The following is a 16,493-nucleotide window of genomic DNA, read 5'->3' as shown; positions in this document are numbered from 1 at the left end:
ATCGAGTTGATCTAATAATTCCAAAGGACTTTTCGACGTCTGCGTAGACTGCGGATAAACTTAAAATTCTTTCATTTCGCATATTCGATTTTGCATTAGAAGTTAAAAATATGTCAGCGTTGTCCCACAAAAACTTTGCAGTAGTTGAAAATCTTCTTAAATGTGAATTGCGTACGAAATAATTTCGTAACTCTTCAATTTGAAAAGAATCATTAGGTATCAATTCTATACGTTCAAACTTGGAACATTCTTGTAACAGTTAATTGAGTTTACCCTTTATGCGTTTACCGACATCCGAATTTCAAACATAAATCAATCACAAATTGAGTGGACCGAGGAATAGAAACAATATTTATCTACATTTTTACTTCTTAAGATGAAAGCATATCGTGAATTATGCGAAGAGAAATTTCACTAGCTTTTTCTGAAAAATGAATATGAAAATATTTTAAATTCAAATAGAATATTGATTTGATCTATTCTAAAAATTTGTATTTAATCATAATGTTCCCACTTTATCGAATCCGCTCGTCTGATTTCGATGAAGCTTAAATTCGTATCACCGTTTCTGGTCGTCCATTTAGTAGCCAAGAAGACATCGTCACGCGTATAAATTATTATTTTTCGTGCTCCGGCCAATTTGGCACGTTCTGCATTCAACATTGCCAACTTCAAAACTACACCTTCGTCCCGTGGTATGAATTTGATTTTGTTCAATTTCGGTGATCGACGAATGAATGGCATAATGTCATTGACGTTAGCCCAATCAATGTAAAGACGTTCAAGTCTTATCAGGCCATTTGCTAAATTCTCCATATCCTCAGCACTCGACTCACCATAAATAATTAATTCTCTAAGATTGGTCAATTCAGCTAAATTATAACTCTTGTCGAATGGCCAAATGCACAGTAGCTCGAGACCTCTGACTGAGGCTAATGAAGTACTAAGCTCTTCGTCAACACTCCTGGTGTAAATGTATAATCGCTTATAAAAGCCTTGTTCATGGAGTCGATTTAATAATTCCAAAGGAAATCTCGAAATAATGTTACATCTTTTGACTTGCAAAATATCCAATTTTGCATTGGAACTTAAAAGTATGTCACCATTCTTCGACAAAAATTTTGAGGAAGTTGAAAATCTCTGTACATTTGGATTGCGTACGAAAAATTCACGTAGCTCTTCAATTAGACAACAATCACTGGGCCTTAATTCTAAACGTTCAAGCTTAGGATATTTTTGTAGCAGCCAATTGAGTTTACCATTTTTTCGATTACCGACATCTGAACTTTGAACACTAATCACCTTCAAATTCTTACAATATTTCAATATCAAATCATAAAAGTCACCATCCATTGAACATTCTCGATGCTGTACAATTTCCAGTTGGGGCAACATTCGTTTAAAATGCTTAATTCGTATGCTATTAATACGTTGCTCCCTAAGATGAATGTGGTTAGTTGACTCAAATTCGTTTATGTGCGATTTAATATATTTTGGTAGACTGAGGTGATAATGTGAAATGCACGGCATGAACCTATTGAAACCAGATATTTGAATGCGTTTATTTACAACACCGTCTTTGTCCCAACAATACATGTATATTCCATCTTCTCTGCACTCTTTTGGAGCCGACGAATAATTTTGTTTGAAATATTCGCCGGCCACTTTGTTCATTCGCTTGCATGTTTGACCGAATGAATGCAAGTCTTTCACGTTCAAATATTCAAATATCTCGTCAAAACAATCGATGGTCAAATTGAATATTTTTGACGATTCCGAATCCAATGGAGCGAAAACAGTAGCTTGACTTTGTTTATTACCCATAGTATATGTTAATTCACCGAATTTTCCTGGATAGTGAACGAATAAAATATCACTCGTTTAAAGCCCGGTTTCCGTAACCCGTATTAGAACAATTCACGATTCGTGTACACTCGGCACATCTTCAGTGAAGATTCTTCACTGCTTAGGCGAATATCAGCAGTAGATTTCACTGCGACATGGTCAAAAAACATCAAGTAGCCATATGTACATTTTTTTTGGGCGAACTTTCTTTGACTGTGTATGGCTGTGAGCAACGACATTTCGCAGTGAACTCAACGGCTGATATTCCGTAAAGCAGTGATGACATGCCGAGTGTACACGAACTGTGAATTGTTCTAATGCGCGTTGCTGAAGTGGTATAGGCTTTAAACGAGCATGGTTAATGTTTTCAAAGAATAAGCACTTTTTGAATATATTTACCCGAGAGAAATATAACGAATCAGTTTTTCTACGATTGAAAAGATTTAAATGGAAGTTTAAATGAACGTAATTTTTTTGTAAGCAAAGAAACACAACACAATCTTGTGAACTGCTCTGATTTTCTGACATCGCAATTTATTGAGAATAAAAATAATATACAGTGAATGACAGGACCAAAGGGCGCCCACACTTGTTTTACTTCAGTTTGACGTTCTATCCATTTTCGCTGTTTCACATCGATTTGAATGAGTCAGTGTGGATGGTTCCTCATATGTATATAAAATATTTGACGTTCGTTCATACTTTCGTTCGAATTATTATCGATTTTTGAGACTACCTCAACAAAATTCGCTCAATGTCACCATAATGCTGATAAGAAAAAGCAACAACTTTCTTGATAGGCAAGGTAGAATTTATACGTCAATAGTCTATAATTAAATATTCGTTCGGTAAAGAAAGAAATTTAGAAACAGTGCAAAAAAGTTCGCCTTACGGATGTAAGTTCCTTTTTATTTTGAATTGTAATAGACAAAAAGTGAATATTAACAACAAAAATATGTATGTGTATATTTATAGTGATTGAAATTGTTAAACGATTGTCGAATCTATTCGTGAGTTTCGGACTCTTGTTGAACTAGTTTAAAGCGTCTTGGTGAACAGATCTATCTATTGGCTATCAGTGGTTTTTTTCATTGTATTATCCAATTCCAAATGTTTTCTAATCAAACGGGAAACCAACACTTGCGGGCGCTTTTGCCATTCATACATCACTTCCTTCGGGGTATTGACCTAAGAGAACATTGAAAACAGATTTCGATTTTAATTTCAGATTTTCGGATGCATATACCAAACGAAAATATTCTCCATACCTGATCACCCTTCAATCGATCTATATGTGTAACACAAACGATGGCCGAACGAATGCCCGCATGATATGTAAGTGCAGCAAAAATGGTACATTCCATTTCAATGTTAATCACACCAAAATCATGTAATTTTGCCAAATACTCCATTTTATCATTTTCATTATAATCACAGAACGCACCATCCAACCGTCCTTGACCTGACACAAGACGGAATGCATGAGAGAGAGAAAAATATATATAAATATTTGCAAGTTATTCATCATGTTATCGCTTGACACATGAACCAATTCAAAGTGAATAAGATGAATACCCTCATAGAAGTCATCAGTGCACATTGTTTTTCCAATAACCGTAGTGTATAGATCATTCGCTGGATCACATAAACTTTTCAATTCACGAGCCAATTTCTTATCCAATTTTGTGGGCCGTTGTACTAGTTTACCTAATATTGGCTATTTATGTTGAAAACAAAAAGAAAGCAAAATGATTCCCATAAGGAAATAAACAATATGTTCATGGTTTACCAGTTCAAAAGTGCTACGGAATAGGCCATCTATTGCATCTTCAGTGATGATGACAGTGCCGGCTTCAACACCAATTCCACCGCATGTACCAATACGAATGAAGATTGGATCTTTACATTTTGCATGATACATTAATTTTATCATTTCGTGTAACAATATACCGACCGAAGGAACACCCATACCATGACTGACACATAATACTGGTCCAACCTATCCATTTGATTGATGCGTTTTTTCAGCAATATGTATTTTTTTTTTTCATTCTTGTAATAAATTTGCATTTGTACCGTTGGATACAAACCTTGTACATTGAATATCGATTGGAAAATGCGCTGATATCTGACAATTGTGTGCCGGTTGGTAGTTTATAGCCAATTTCATCCATGATGAAATGAGCAAAAGTTTCCATTCGTTTTGGTGTGCCACCCATACAAACGAACTGTAAATTCAATCGCATAAATTACAATTATGTATGAGATACGTGTGCATAACCTTTATTTGCAATGAGCAAAAGAGAAAAAATGGCACATAGAAAGAGGCATACCTTAACATCGCCAAACATTTCGATCAAATCATGACTTCTGCTACCGAGTGACAAATGGTAAAGAATATCCTGATCCATGAGTTCGATATTGGGATTTCGTAGTTTTACTGTGCCATCTGGATATCTGAAATGGCAAAAATATTCCAAAGTGCTCATTTTCAACAAAAGCAAATGTTCAACAAGAGAACGAGAAAAAAATCACTCAATTCATCGATGATACAAAGAATGATTCGATTGACAGCAAACGATAATGCATTCTAACATCGAGCAAAATGCAATATTTTCTTATTTTCTCATTTCAACGATTACACAAATAAAGAAAAATTGCTACCTTGTTTCTTTTGATACCCATTCATGTTCTTCAGCGTTGTCGGTTGGTTCGGTTTGTGTACATGTGATCGACACATAATCATTATTTTCAATTTTCGACATTTCTTTTATTTGCAACAAAACGAAACGAAACAACAACAAAATTTTCTAATATATCAACATACAATCTGAATGCTCTGTAAGTTTCAAACTAAATATTGAGCATTTAAAGTTGAACGAAACTTGATATTCCCAGAAAAACAATTTGTTGCGCAAATATTATCAGGATTGACGACAGTTGAGTTTTACAATCTATTCTTCACTCTGATTCGCACTGCAATCAATTTATCGTTGAGCACTAAATAAATAGCAACAAAGCTGTTCAGCCCGATGGGGAACAATTGACGTATTATCACTAGTTCTGTGTTATCTTGAATATTTTTATCACTTAATTATTAATACTACTGTTTTATATTTTGATTGTGTGAATAAGTGATTGTTCTATTTGAAGAGCTTGAAGTTTCAGCCGCAGTAGTGTTGGAGTTTTAAACCGATGAAATAGGTGTGTCATAAAAGCAGACAATATATTTAGATTTTGTCGCCTGGATATTTCAGCTCATCTGCATGACGTCAGGCGATACGGAGTGAAAACAATCGTAGTTATGGTAGTATTTTTATACCTATAACAATCACTTCTATTGTTTTCACTACTTATCATCGCCTGATATCATCCAGATGAGCTGAAATATCCAGGCGACAAAATCCAAATATATTCTGTCTGGATAAAAGACTACAGCAACAATGCGGATAAGTCATATTTGCACCGACAGCTGTTTTACAAATAGAACAGCTAAAAAACTACAAAATAAAATGAAATGCTTTGCAGTTACCGACTTATCAATTGTGAGCATTCTTTTATCGGAATCACGTGTCGATTACGTCACAGTTCACGACAAAATCAAACCCACTCTTGAGCATTTAGTTTAATTTTTCAACGAATTTCACATGTAAAGAATTTACACACACGTTCACCGCAAAACTTATTTGCTTTCTTTCCTCATCACCGACGACACATAAAGCATTGGCTCCCATACGAAATTTTCTATTTTTGGCTCAAAAACGAAATTTGTTGAAATTGCTTCAAACTTTAGGAATGTTATTTTTTTGAAAGAAAATAGCCTGTACAAAGTTTCATGTCAATACGATATGTCAGATTCAGTTTTCTCATGAATTTAAATTTAAGTAAAATATATGTAATAAATGTATGTTGTGGATCACACTACGAAAAAGTTCATCTTACGGATGTAAGACATTTTATTTTTCGTGCTATGGGCATCTTGGCACGTTCTGCATTCAACATTGTTAAATTCAAAATTACACCCTTGTTTCGTGGTATGAATTTGAATGAATGGCATAGTGTCATCGATGTAAGCCCAATCAATGTAAAGACGTTCGAGTTTCATCAGGCCATTTGCTACAATTTCCATATCCTTGGCTTTCGATCCATCCAAAATCATTAATTCTCTCAGATTGGTCAATTGAGCTAAATTATAACTCTTCTCGAATGACCTAATGCACAATAACTCAAGACCTTTGAATGAGGCTAACAAAGTGCTAAGTTTTTCGTCACATTCATCTATGTAAATGTATAATCGCTTATAAAAGCCTTGCTCATGGAGTCGATTTAATACATCCAAAAGTTTTTCCGATATCTGTTTGTTGATTTGGTGATCTGATGATAGCCGCGTGAAATGAAAGTTTTTGAGTTTCAATATATCCAATTTTGCATTGGAATTTAAAAATATGTATCTATTCTTCCACAACATTTTTAAGGTAATGGAAAATCTCTGTACATTTGGATTGCGTACGAAAAAATTACGCAGCTCTTCAAATTGATAAGACTAACGAGGCATCAATTCGAAACGTTCAAGCTTTGGATATTCTTACAATAGCCAGTTGAGTTTACCATTTATACCGGCAAATGAATTTTGAATATAAATCTCTCTCAAATTCTTACAATATTTCAATATCAAATCGTAAAAGTCACCATTCATCGAACATTTTCGAAGCTGTACAATTTCCTGTTGGGGCAACAATCGTTCAAAATGCTTAACTCTTTCGTTATTAATATCTAATTCCACCAGATAAATGTGTTTAGTTGACTCAAATTCATTGATATGAGATTGAATATATTTAAGTGAATCGAGATCGTCATCATAATGTAAAATGAACAGCATAAATTTATTGAAACCAGATGTTTGGATGCGTTTTACAACACCATCTTTGTACCAATAATACATGTAAATTCCATCATATTTGCAGATTTGCTCAGCAGATGAGTAATTTTGTTTGAAATATTCGCCGGCCAGATTGTTCATTCGCTTGCATGTTTGACCGAATGAATGCAAATCTTTCACGTTCAAATATTCAAATATCTCGTCAAAGCAATCGATGTTCAATTTAAATATTTTCGGCGGAGATTCGTCGTTTGATGTACTAGCCACAGCATCTTCATTATGATTTTTGTTATCTGAGTGAGAAAATTTCCGCTTCTTCTGTAGATAACTCATAGCAAATCTACATAAGAATAGAACAATTAAATGATAATTAGTATTTTGTGGAACCAACACTTTACGATAATTTACACAGAAACATCGATACGAATTTGTTTTTTATGAGAATTCAAACTTTTAATGGATGCTTAAAAAGAAAGAATGAGCACAAATTGTAATATAACCTTTAATGGGACCTCAAAAATAATATTTTGTTAATTATAAGAAGGAAAAATAGATACAATGACAAATAGATATGGTTTTGACATTTATTTTACTTCTGACGTTTTTCATCGTTTTTTTCTATTTTCTTGACGTTTATCGTTTCCAACCGTTTAAAAAAAATCGTTAAAATTATGAAACTGGTGACACATTCTGTGTGAATAATTGTCAGTAAAAATGAAAACTATATGATATATTTTCTAATAAATTCATGTATTCCTTATTTCAGATATTTAATTAAACATTTCTCCAGGAGTTTACTTCTTAACATATGTGTTATTATATGAAATCAGCCATCAACAACTATTTGTTGATGTACTTCCGTATTCTTCAAATTACATTTTGAAAGGGAAAAAGACTTGTATGTTTGGATTTTCCTTTATTCAAAAATTTACTCAGATTATGATGGAATCAATTTCTCCGTTCTTTTTCAGTTCTAAAATTTGAAAAAGTAATGTGAAATATAAATGGTAAGACAAAGACAAACTTCTTTAGCTTTTTTTCAAAAATGAATTTGCAAAGATTTTAAATTTAAACCGAATATTGATCTGACTGAAGATTTGAATAAAAAATTTCTTCTTCAAAAAAATTATATTTAATAATGATGATTCCATTCAAGCGAATCCGATCGTATCATTTCAATGAAGCTCAAATTAGTGTCACCGTTTCTGGTCGTCCATTTAGTAGCCAGGAAGACATCGTCACGCGTATAAATTATTATTTTTCGTGCTCCAACCAACTTGGCACGTTCGATATTCAACAGTGTCAAATTCAAAATTACACCCTTGTTTCGTGGTAAAAATTTGATTTTGTTCAATTTCGGTGATCGACGAATGAATGGCATAATGTCATCGAAGCTAGCCAAATCAATGTAAAGACGTTCGAGTTTTATCAGTCCATTTGCTAAAATTTCCATATCCTTGGCTTTCGATCTATCCAAAATGATTAATTCTCTCAGATTGGTCAATTGAGCTAAATTATAACTCTCGTCGAACCATCGAATGCACAATAACTCCAGACCTTTGAGTGAGGCAAATAAAGTGCTGTCAAATTCATCAACTACATCGACGTAAATGTATAGTCGTTTATAGAAGCCTTGTTCATGGAGTTGATTTAATAATTCCAAAGAAATTTTTGACGTTTGGTTCCCAACTGATGAAAACCACGTAGAAAAGTAAAATCCTTTAAGTTCCAATATATCCAATTTTGCATTGGAATTTAAAAATATGTCACCATTCTTCCACAAAAAACCAGCGGTAGTTGAAAATCTCTGTACATTTGGATTGCGTACGAAAAAATTACGCAGCTCTTCAAATTGATAAGAATCACGAGGCATCAATTCGAAACGTTCAAGCTTTGGATATTCTTGTAATAACCAGTTGAGTTTACCATTTATACGGTTACCGGCAGCTGAATTTTGAATATAAATCTCTCTCAAATTCTTACAATATTTCAATATCAAATCATAAAAGTCACCATGCAACGTACAACCGCGGTGTTGGACAATTTCCAATTGGGGTAACAATTGTTTAAAATGCTCAATTCTTCCGTTAGTAATTTCCAATTCCACCAGATAAATGTGTTTAGTTGACTCAAATTCACTGATGTGCGATTTAATATATTTGAGTGGACCGAGGTCACGATGATAATGTGAAATGCATGGCATGAAATTATTGAAACCAGATGTTTGAATGCGTTCATTTATAACACCGTCTTTGTCCGAATAAACTGTGTGAATTCCATCTTTTGCGCAGAATTTCTCAGCCGATGAATGATTTTGTTTGAAATATTCGCCGGCCACTTTGTTCATTCGCTTGCATGTTTGTCCGAATGAATGTAAATCTTTCATGTTCAAATATTCGAATATTTCGTCGAAGCAATCGATGGTCAAATTGAATATTTTTGGTGGTGATTCCACTGAATTTTCATAATGGCTCTGGTGATCTGTGTTGTACATTTTTTGCTTTTTTTGTAGGTGACTCATAATCGGTGACGAGTATTCGCGGAAAACTACAGAACAGAAAATTATTAACTAATTAATTTAATTTGTGAAAACAAACACTCACCGAATATTTACATGAGAAAAACTTCACAAATCGATGTAATATGAATAAAAACTTCTTAATGAAAGTATAAAATGAATTGAACGTAATTTACGCAATTCAATATTTGTGCTATAGCTTTAGTCGTACTAATAATTATTATCAAAACAAAAAACACTGAGAGACAGATATGATTTTGACACTTATCTATCTGAAGTTGGCTGCACTTGAATCATCATGAATCATTTGATTTGATTTATTTTGGCCGTGCAGTTTAAGCCAATTTCTTTTTTTGTCATTTGGTTTGAAAAAAAACTTATGAATAAAATCCTACACGCATTGTTTGGCATCTTTTTTATGCAAAATTTATAATTTCCATCGTATTTCTTGGTTTTTTCATTGTATTATTTGATTTGAGTTGGTCCAAATTAACAAAATATTTGGCAAATCATTGATTTGAGGAGGACAGTTCAGATCAAATAAATCACCTGAGAAACAGTGATTAGGTGAATCAAATCAACTGATAATATTTGGCGATGCTGATATATTTGAGCGCTTCACAGTTCACAAATCAGTTGATATCAGTTTTGGAATTCAAAATTGACAACCCAAATCATACCGTCACCATTTCCATTCGTTTCAAACAATTTGTGCCAAAATTCAAAAATACAAGATATTTAGAAAAAGACAGTGATTTTTTCAATCCAATTTTTTAGTTCCAATACAATTTCGGCATTCAAAACGTGATGAAAAAAAACGAGTAGAGTTTAAAGCCCGGACAGGATTTTGATGGGCAAATAATCTTTGTTTTTGTTACTTTTTGCGAGAATGAGCGCTCCGCTGTGATTTCGAGCTGAAAGTTGCAGGAAAAACGAAATGCAATTCATAAATATCTTCAAGAAAAAAGGGAAAAAATTCTTTTCTATCATTTTTTTTATTTCTCTTTATTTAAATATTTACTCAGATTATAATTGAATCAATTTTTCTGTTTCTTTTCTTCTTTTATCTATAACACCGAAGGTATATATGTATGTATGTTTGTGTCAGTTTGACAATCAAACGGCTCAACCGATCCGGATAAAAGCTTTCTTCTGATATATCTAAGGGATAAGTGATTATATGTATGGGCTAGCATCTACGAGTGAGCGAAGTAAAAAATCTTCAGCTTTTTTTCAAAAATGAATCTAAAAAGAATTTAAATTTAAATGGAATATTAACCTGATTTGAATAACAAATTTCTTTTTATTATTTTAAATAAGAAAAATAATGATTCCATTCATGCGAATCCGATCGTCTGATTTCGATACAGCTTAAATTTCTGGAAAAAAATTAAATTTACAGCACCGTTTCTGGTCGTCCATTTAGTAGCCAAGAAGACATCATCACGCGTATAAATTATTATTTTTCGTGCTCTGGCCAACTTGGCACGTTCCTTATTCATCATTTCCAAATTCAAAACTACACCTTTGTCCCGTGGTATGAATTTGATTTTGTTCAATTTCGGTGATCGACGAATGAATGGCAAAATGTCATCAATATTTGCCTCATCAACGTAAAGACGTTCAAGGTTAGTCAGGCAATTTGCTAAAATCTCCATATCCTCAGCAATCGATCCACCCAAAATAATTAATTCTCTCAGATTGGTCAATTGAGTTAAATTATAAGTCTTCTCGAATGACCTAATGCACAATAACTCAAGACCGTTGACCGAGCCTAATGAAGTGCTACGTTCTTCGTCACAATCATCTATGTAAATGTATAGTTGCTTATAGAAGCCTTGTTCATGCAGTTGATTTAATAATTCCAAGGGAATTTTTGAATGAACGTTAGACCGCGGATAAACGTAAAATTCTTTGATTTCCAATATATCCAATTTTACATTAGAATTTAAAAATATGTTACTATTCTTCGACCAAAATCCTATGGTAGTTGAAAATCTCTGTACATTTGGATTTAGTGCAAAAAATGTGCGTAGCTCTTCAAATTTACCAGAATACGGAGGTATCCATTCGAATCGCTCAAGCTTGGGATATTCTTTTAATAACAAGTTTAGTTTACGATTTGTACGTCTACCGGTAGCCGAATTTTGAATATAAATCTCTCTCAAATTCGTACAATGTTTCAATATCGAATTGTAAAAGTCACCTCGCAACGAACAACGTTGGTATTGCACAATTTCCAGTTGTGGAAACAATTGTTTAAAATACTTAATTCGTTCATGACTAAGATCTATTTTCATCATATAAATGTGGTTTGTTGACTCAAATTCACTGATGTGCGCTTGAAAATATTTAAGATGACGAAAACCATTATTAATAATATAATATGAAATGTACGGCATGAACTTATTAAAACCAGATGTTAGAATACGTTTATTTACAACACCGTCTTTGTCCGAATATTTCGTGAATATTCCATCTTTTGTATAGAATTTTTCAGCCGATGAATAATTTTGTTCAGTGATGGTTTTTTCCTATCTGAATAGCGCTAGCTATTCGCAGCGCCTGTACAGCATTGCTGCCCAGATGCTGAATCGTAGCGGTTGCCGCACGCGCAACACACTTCGTTTGTACCACACAGAGCATATACGTTCGCGTTCGTTCTCTGTTCGACATGCGTTTGTATACTGACTATGGTATTAGTGTATCATACTCTGTGAGCTCACTGGTTACTTAGACTATATGACAATATGTTGTGTGGTACAAAACGCGTGCGGCAACCGCTTCGATTCAGCATCTGGGCAGCAATGCTGTTCAGACGCTGCGAATAGCTAGCGCTATTCAGATAGGAAAAAACCATCACTGATTTTGTTTGAAATATTCTCCGGCCACTCTGTTTATTCGCTTGCATGTTTGACCGAATGAATGCAAATCTTTCATGTTCAAATATTCAAATATCTCGTCAAAGCAATCGATGCTCAATTTGAATATTTTCGGCGGAGATTCCTCGTTTGATGGACCCGCAATCGCATCATCATTATGATTTTGGTTATGTGAGGGAGATGTATGCAGCTTCTTTTGTGAATAACTCATAGCGAAGCTGGATGAAAAAAGAACAATAAATTGATAATTATAGTATTTTGTGAAACCAACCTATTATTTACACGAAAACATCAACCACGATTGGGATTTTTTTTTAAATGAGAATTTAAACTGTTAATGAAAAGAAAAGCATTAATTGTATTCACCTTCAACTAAAAAATAATATTTTCTTATTTGTAAGAAGAAGACAATGACAATCGAGCAGACATGATTTTTACGCTTGCGCATCGTTTTTTCCTGTTTTCCCCATGTTTGTCGTTTTCACTTGTTTCAAACATTTCCCGTTGAAAATATGATGAAACTGATTCTGTGTGAATAATTGTCAGTAAAAATAAAAACTACATGATACTGGAAATGTATGAATTCAAGTATTCTTTATTTCTAATATTCATTGGAATGGCCATTAATCACCATTTGTAACAAATTCAACACTAAAGTGGATTGCACTTCAGCTTCAGGTTATATTTTGAAAGACTTGGATTTCTCTTTATTTAAAAATTTACTCAGATTATAATTGAATCAATTTGTCTGTACTTAGAAGTGAAAAACTAAAACTGAAAAAGTATTGTGAATTGTAAGACAAAGACAAACTTCTCTAGCTTTCTTTCAAAAATGAATCTGAAATGATTCTAACTAAATTTTTAAGTATTAAGTATTTTGGTATCATTGATGATTTGAACAAAAAATTTCTTTTCTAAAAAAGGCTATTTAATAATGATGATTCCATTCAAGCGAATCCGATCGTCTAATTTCGATGTGGCTCAAATTGGTGTCACCGTTTCTGGTCGTCCATTTAGTAGCCAAGAAAACATCATCACGCGTATAAAATATTATTTTTCGAGCTCCAGCCAACTTGGCACGTTCTTCATTCAACATTGTTAAATTAAAATTTCCACGCATCCAGAAATGTGGAGGTATGAATTTGATTTTGTTTAATTTCGGTGATCGACGAATGAATGGCATAATGTCATCGATAGTACCTTTTTTAATGTAAAGACGTTCAAGTTTTGTAAGGCCATTTGCTAAAATCCCCATATCCATGGCACCATCTGTGGCACTCGATCCGCACTTAAGAATTAATTCTCTCAGATTGGTCAATTGAGCTAAATTATTACTTTTGCTTAATCGTCGAACGCTCAATAGCTCGAGACCTTTGAGTGAGGCTAATGCAGTGCTGAACGCATCGTCAACCCAATTGGTGTAAATGTATAGTCGCTTATAAAAGCCTTGTTTATGGAGTTGATTTAATAATTCCACGGGAAATTTTGACATTTGCCAAGGCCGCGTCGAATAGTAAAATCCTTTGAGTTCAAATATATCCAATTTTGCATTGGAATTTAAAAATATGTCACTATTATTCCACAAAAATTTCCGCGTGGTTGAAAATCTCTGTACATTTGGATTGCGTACGAAAAAATTACGCAGCTCTTCACATTGATAACATTCATGAGGTATCAATTCTAATCGTTCAAGCTTTGGGTATTCTTGTAATAACCAGTTGAGTTTACCATTTATATCGGCAGCTGAATTTTGAAAATAAATCTCTCTCAAATTCATACAATGCTTCAATATCAAATCGTAAAAGTCACCGATCATCCCACAGTTTCGGTGTTGCAAAATTTCCAGTTGAGGCAAAAATTGTTTGAAATGCTTAACTGTTTCGTTGTAAATACATAACTTCGAAAGATAAATGTGTTTAGTTGACTCAAATTCACTGATGTGCGATTCAATATATTTGAGTGGACCCCACGATCGAGTGGAATCATAACGATAATTAATTGAAATGCATGGCATGAACTTATTAAAACCAGATGTTTGAATGCGTTCATCTATAACACCGTCTTTGTCCGAATAAACTGTGTAAATTCCATCTTTTTCGCAGAATTTCTCAGCCGATGAATGATTTTGTTTGAAATATTCGCCGGCCACTTTGTTCATTCGCTTGCATGTTTGTCCGAATGAATGCAAATCTTTCACGCCCAAATATTCAAATATCTCGTCATAGCAATCGATGTTCAATTTGAATATTTTCGGCGGAGATTCGTCGTTTGGTAAATCTGCCACCCCATCTTCATTGTGATTTTGGTCACCTGGGTGTGAAAATTTCGGCTTTTTTTCTGGACGACTCATAGCGAAACTGGATAAGAACAATGGAATGATAATAAGTATTTTGTGAAACCAACACTTTACGATAATTTACACAAAAATATCGACACGAATTTTTTTTATGAGAATTTAAACGTTTAATGGTTGCTCAAAAAGATAGAATGAACGTAAATTGTATTAACCTTTTATAAGATCTCAAAAATAATATTTTGTTATTTATAAGAAGAAGCGATTAACAGAGACAATGAAAATCGGACAGATTTGGTTTTGACGTTTGTTCACTTCAGTCTGACGTTTTCAATCGTTCTCTCCTATTTTCTCAACTCGTTTCCACTCGTTTCAAACATTTGAAACTGATGGTGCACTGTTGTTGATGTGATCTGTTTGAATAATTGTCGATCTGTTTGAAAGCTATTACATGATAAACTTTTCCAATAAATTCATCTATTCTTTATTTCTAAAAAAAAAATATCTTTCAAGGAGTTTATTTCCTAACACGAGTTATTATATAAAATCGGACATCAATCACTATTTGTATCAAATTAAACACCAAAGTGTACTTTACTGTCAAATTACATTTTGAAAGAAAAACAGATCCGCATAAGGACTTGATTTTTTATTAATGCCATCTTGTGACTATTAGCCACTGATGATGATCTATTTTTACTTGAGAATTTATCAAGACTTAACTAGGACTGTTTTTCGTTTAAAAATTGGAGTTAATTCCTCAAAAAGCTGAACCAACTATAGAAAATATATAAAAAAAAAGTTTTTTTTTTTCTTATTTAAGTCAAAATATTTCCAACAAAACTCCAATTTATCATTAAAATATCATTTTTAAATGTATCTCATTTTAAACAAGGGGCATTTTACTATATGCGAATGCCATTTTATACGGAATATATGAACATTTTCCTATTCATACATGAAATATACGAAGTAAAGTATATTCATCCGCATCAACATCTATGAAAATTCGTACATTTCATTCGCAACCATTCGCGAATGCCGCATACGTCTTGCTAGATGCGACAAACTGTCGTGTGACATTTGTACATACACATTGCTGTGTTCAGTTTGTCGTGGAAGTTTCAAACACAATGTCATTGTTCTCAACTAAATTTGAAAAAACAGTTGAAGAAAAAAATACAAGATTATTTGTTGAATATTATTTTAGAAGCCGTATTCGATTCGAAAAGTGAGATTTTAGAAATAATTTCAGATAATATAAAAGAAATTGAAAGTTACGTCAATGAAAATAAAAACCTTTCACAAGGCACCGTTTACAGTGATAATATTACGAGTGGCAAAGATTTATTTACCATTTTAGAAAAATTTCACTCAATATTACCAAAAAAAATATCAATTCGGCTTGAATCTCTGTCACCTAATCTGTCACTTTGACTTTTTGAATGTAAAAATATGACTTTTCATATGCGCCATCCGCAAAATGTGTATGAAACATTCGACACCGTCCGCAAATTTGTATGAAACATCCGCCACCATTCGCAAAATTTGTAAGAAACATTTGCGACCATTCGTTTACATTTGCAAAATATATAGGAAAAATTCGCTCGCATATGGATCATTCGTTTAAGTCGGAACCCCCTAGATTTTAAATATGCTAAACTTATAAAAAGAATTAAGAAAAATAATCCCAATCATACGGATCTGTTTGTCACATTTCGATGAAGCTGAAATTGGTGTCACTATTTTAGGACGGCCGTAGCCAAGAAGATATTGTTACGCATATAAATGAAAACTGTACATTTATAGGCTAAAGTTTCCAAGTGGATTATCTTCAATTTGACTGTGCTGAATTTTTCCTCAATGTCAAAGATGCATCGTTTGAATTATTGTTCATGAAATCAATTAAGTATTATTAATAAATCTTGTTATAAAAATACATCTAATTCATTAAGTAATACGCAAGGTTCCCAATCATACGAATCGGCTCGTCTCATTTCGATGAAGTTCAAATTGGTGTCACCGTTTCTGGTCGTCCATTTAGTAGCCAAGAAGACATCATCTCGCGTATAAATT

At 33.2% G+C, this 16,493-nt stretch overlaps 6 protein-coding genes across 7 annotated transcripts in view; all 6 read right to left on the bottom strand.

Annotated features, from left to right (window-relative positions):
- Nucleotides 1-405: 405 nt before the first annotated feature.
- On the bottom strand, nucleotides 406-2,365 carry LOC116347375. The gene is made up of 2 exons (XM_031777947.1): nucleotides 2,245-2,365; nucleotides 406-1,850 (listed from the first exon to the last, which is right to left on the bottom strand). Exon 2 carries the CDS (start codon nucleotides 1,822-1,824, stop codon nucleotides 496-498), a length of 1,329 nt encoding a protein of 442 aa, XP_031633807.1. The 5' UTR covers nucleotides 1,825-1,850; nucleotides 2,245-2,365; the 3' UTR covers nucleotides 406-495.
- A 347-nt stretch (nucleotides 2,366-2,712) lies between these two features.
- On the bottom strand, nucleotides 2,713-4,839 carry LOC116347376 (uridine phosphorylase 1-like). The gene is made up of 7 exons (XM_031777948.1): nucleotides 4,510-4,839; nucleotides 4,179-4,302; nucleotides 3,936-4,073; nucleotides 3,635-3,844; nucleotides 3,421-3,562; nucleotides 3,114-3,307; nucleotides 2,713-3,033 (listed from the first exon to the last, which is right to left on the bottom strand). The coding sequence occupies exons 1-7, from the start codon at nucleotides 4,608-4,610 to the stop codon at nucleotides 2,911-2,913; spliced, it is 1,032 nt and encodes a 343-aa protein (XP_031633808.1). The 5' UTR covers nucleotides 4,611-4,839; the 3' UTR covers nucleotides 2,713-2,910.
- A 1,870-nt stretch (nucleotides 4,840-6,709) lies between these two features.
- LOC116347373 lies at nucleotides 6,710-9,461 on the bottom strand. The gene is made up of 3 exons (XM_031777946.1): nucleotides 9,328-9,461; nucleotides 7,225-9,271; nucleotides 6,710-7,064 (listed from the first exon to the last, which is right to left on the bottom strand). The coding sequence occupies exon 2, from the start codon at nucleotides 9,243-9,245 to the stop codon at nucleotides 7,857-7,859; it is 1,389 nt and encodes a 462-aa protein (XP_031633806.1). The 5' UTR covers nucleotides 9,246-9,271; nucleotides 9,328-9,461; the 3' UTR covers nucleotides 6,710-7,064; nucleotides 7,225-7,856.
- Nucleotides 9,462-10,279: 818 nt separating this feature from the next.
- Nucleotides 10,280-12,568, bottom strand: LOC116347382. Of its 2 annotated transcripts, none has more exons than XM_031777957.1 (3): nucleotides 12,491-12,568; nucleotides 12,110-12,342; nucleotides 10,280-11,754 (listed from the first exon to the last, which is right to left on the bottom strand). In XM_031777957.1, the coding sequence occupies exons 2-3, from the start codon at nucleotides 12,333-12,335 to the stop codon at nucleotides 10,580-10,582; spliced, it is 1,401 nt and encodes a 466-aa protein (XP_031633817.1). In that variant the 5' UTR covers nucleotides 12,336-12,342; nucleotides 12,491-12,568; the 3' UTR covers nucleotides 10,280-10,579. The 2 variants fall into 2 exon arrangements, with proteins under 2 accessions (XP_031633817.1, XP_031633818.1); XM_031777958.1 differs by having other exon boundaries at nucleotides 12,407-12,505.
- A 122-nt stretch (nucleotides 12,569-12,690) lies between these two features.
- On the bottom strand, nucleotides 12,691-15,594 carry LOC116347378. The gene is made up of 2 exons (XM_031777953.1): nucleotides 14,633-15,594; nucleotides 12,691-14,481 (listed from the first exon to the last, which is right to left on the bottom strand). Exon 2 carries the CDS (start codon nucleotides 14,472-14,474, stop codon nucleotides 13,053-13,055), a length of 1,422 nt encoding a protein of 473 aa, XP_031633813.1. The 5' UTR covers nucleotides 14,475-14,481; nucleotides 14,633-15,594; the 3' UTR covers nucleotides 12,691-13,052.
- Nucleotides 15,595-15,867: 273 nt separating this feature from the next.
- LOC116347394 overlaps nucleotides 15,868-16,493 on the bottom strand; it is a 30,958-nt gene continuing 30,332 nt past the window's right edge. The window contains exon 3 of the mRNA XM_031777971.1: nucleotides 15,868-16,479. Coding sequence (XP_031633831.1) covers nucleotides 16,346-16,479 — 134 coding nt within the window. The 3' untranslated portion in view covers nucleotides 15,868-16,345. The remainder of the gene's footprint in view (nucleotides 16,480-16,493) is intronic.

Source organism: Contarinia nasturtii, unplaced genomic scaffold (assembly GCF_009176525.2).
Source record: "Contarinia nasturtii isolate CC-2019 unplaced genomic scaffold, AAFC_CNas_1.1 Cnas_scaffold_1840, whole genome shotgun sequence".
NCBI lineage: Eukaryota > Metazoa > Arthropoda > Insecta > Diptera > Cecidomyiidae > Contarinia > Contarinia nasturtii.
The sequence above is the reverse complement of the archived record's forward strand: the minus strand, read 5'-3'. Positions and strand labels throughout refer to the sequence as shown.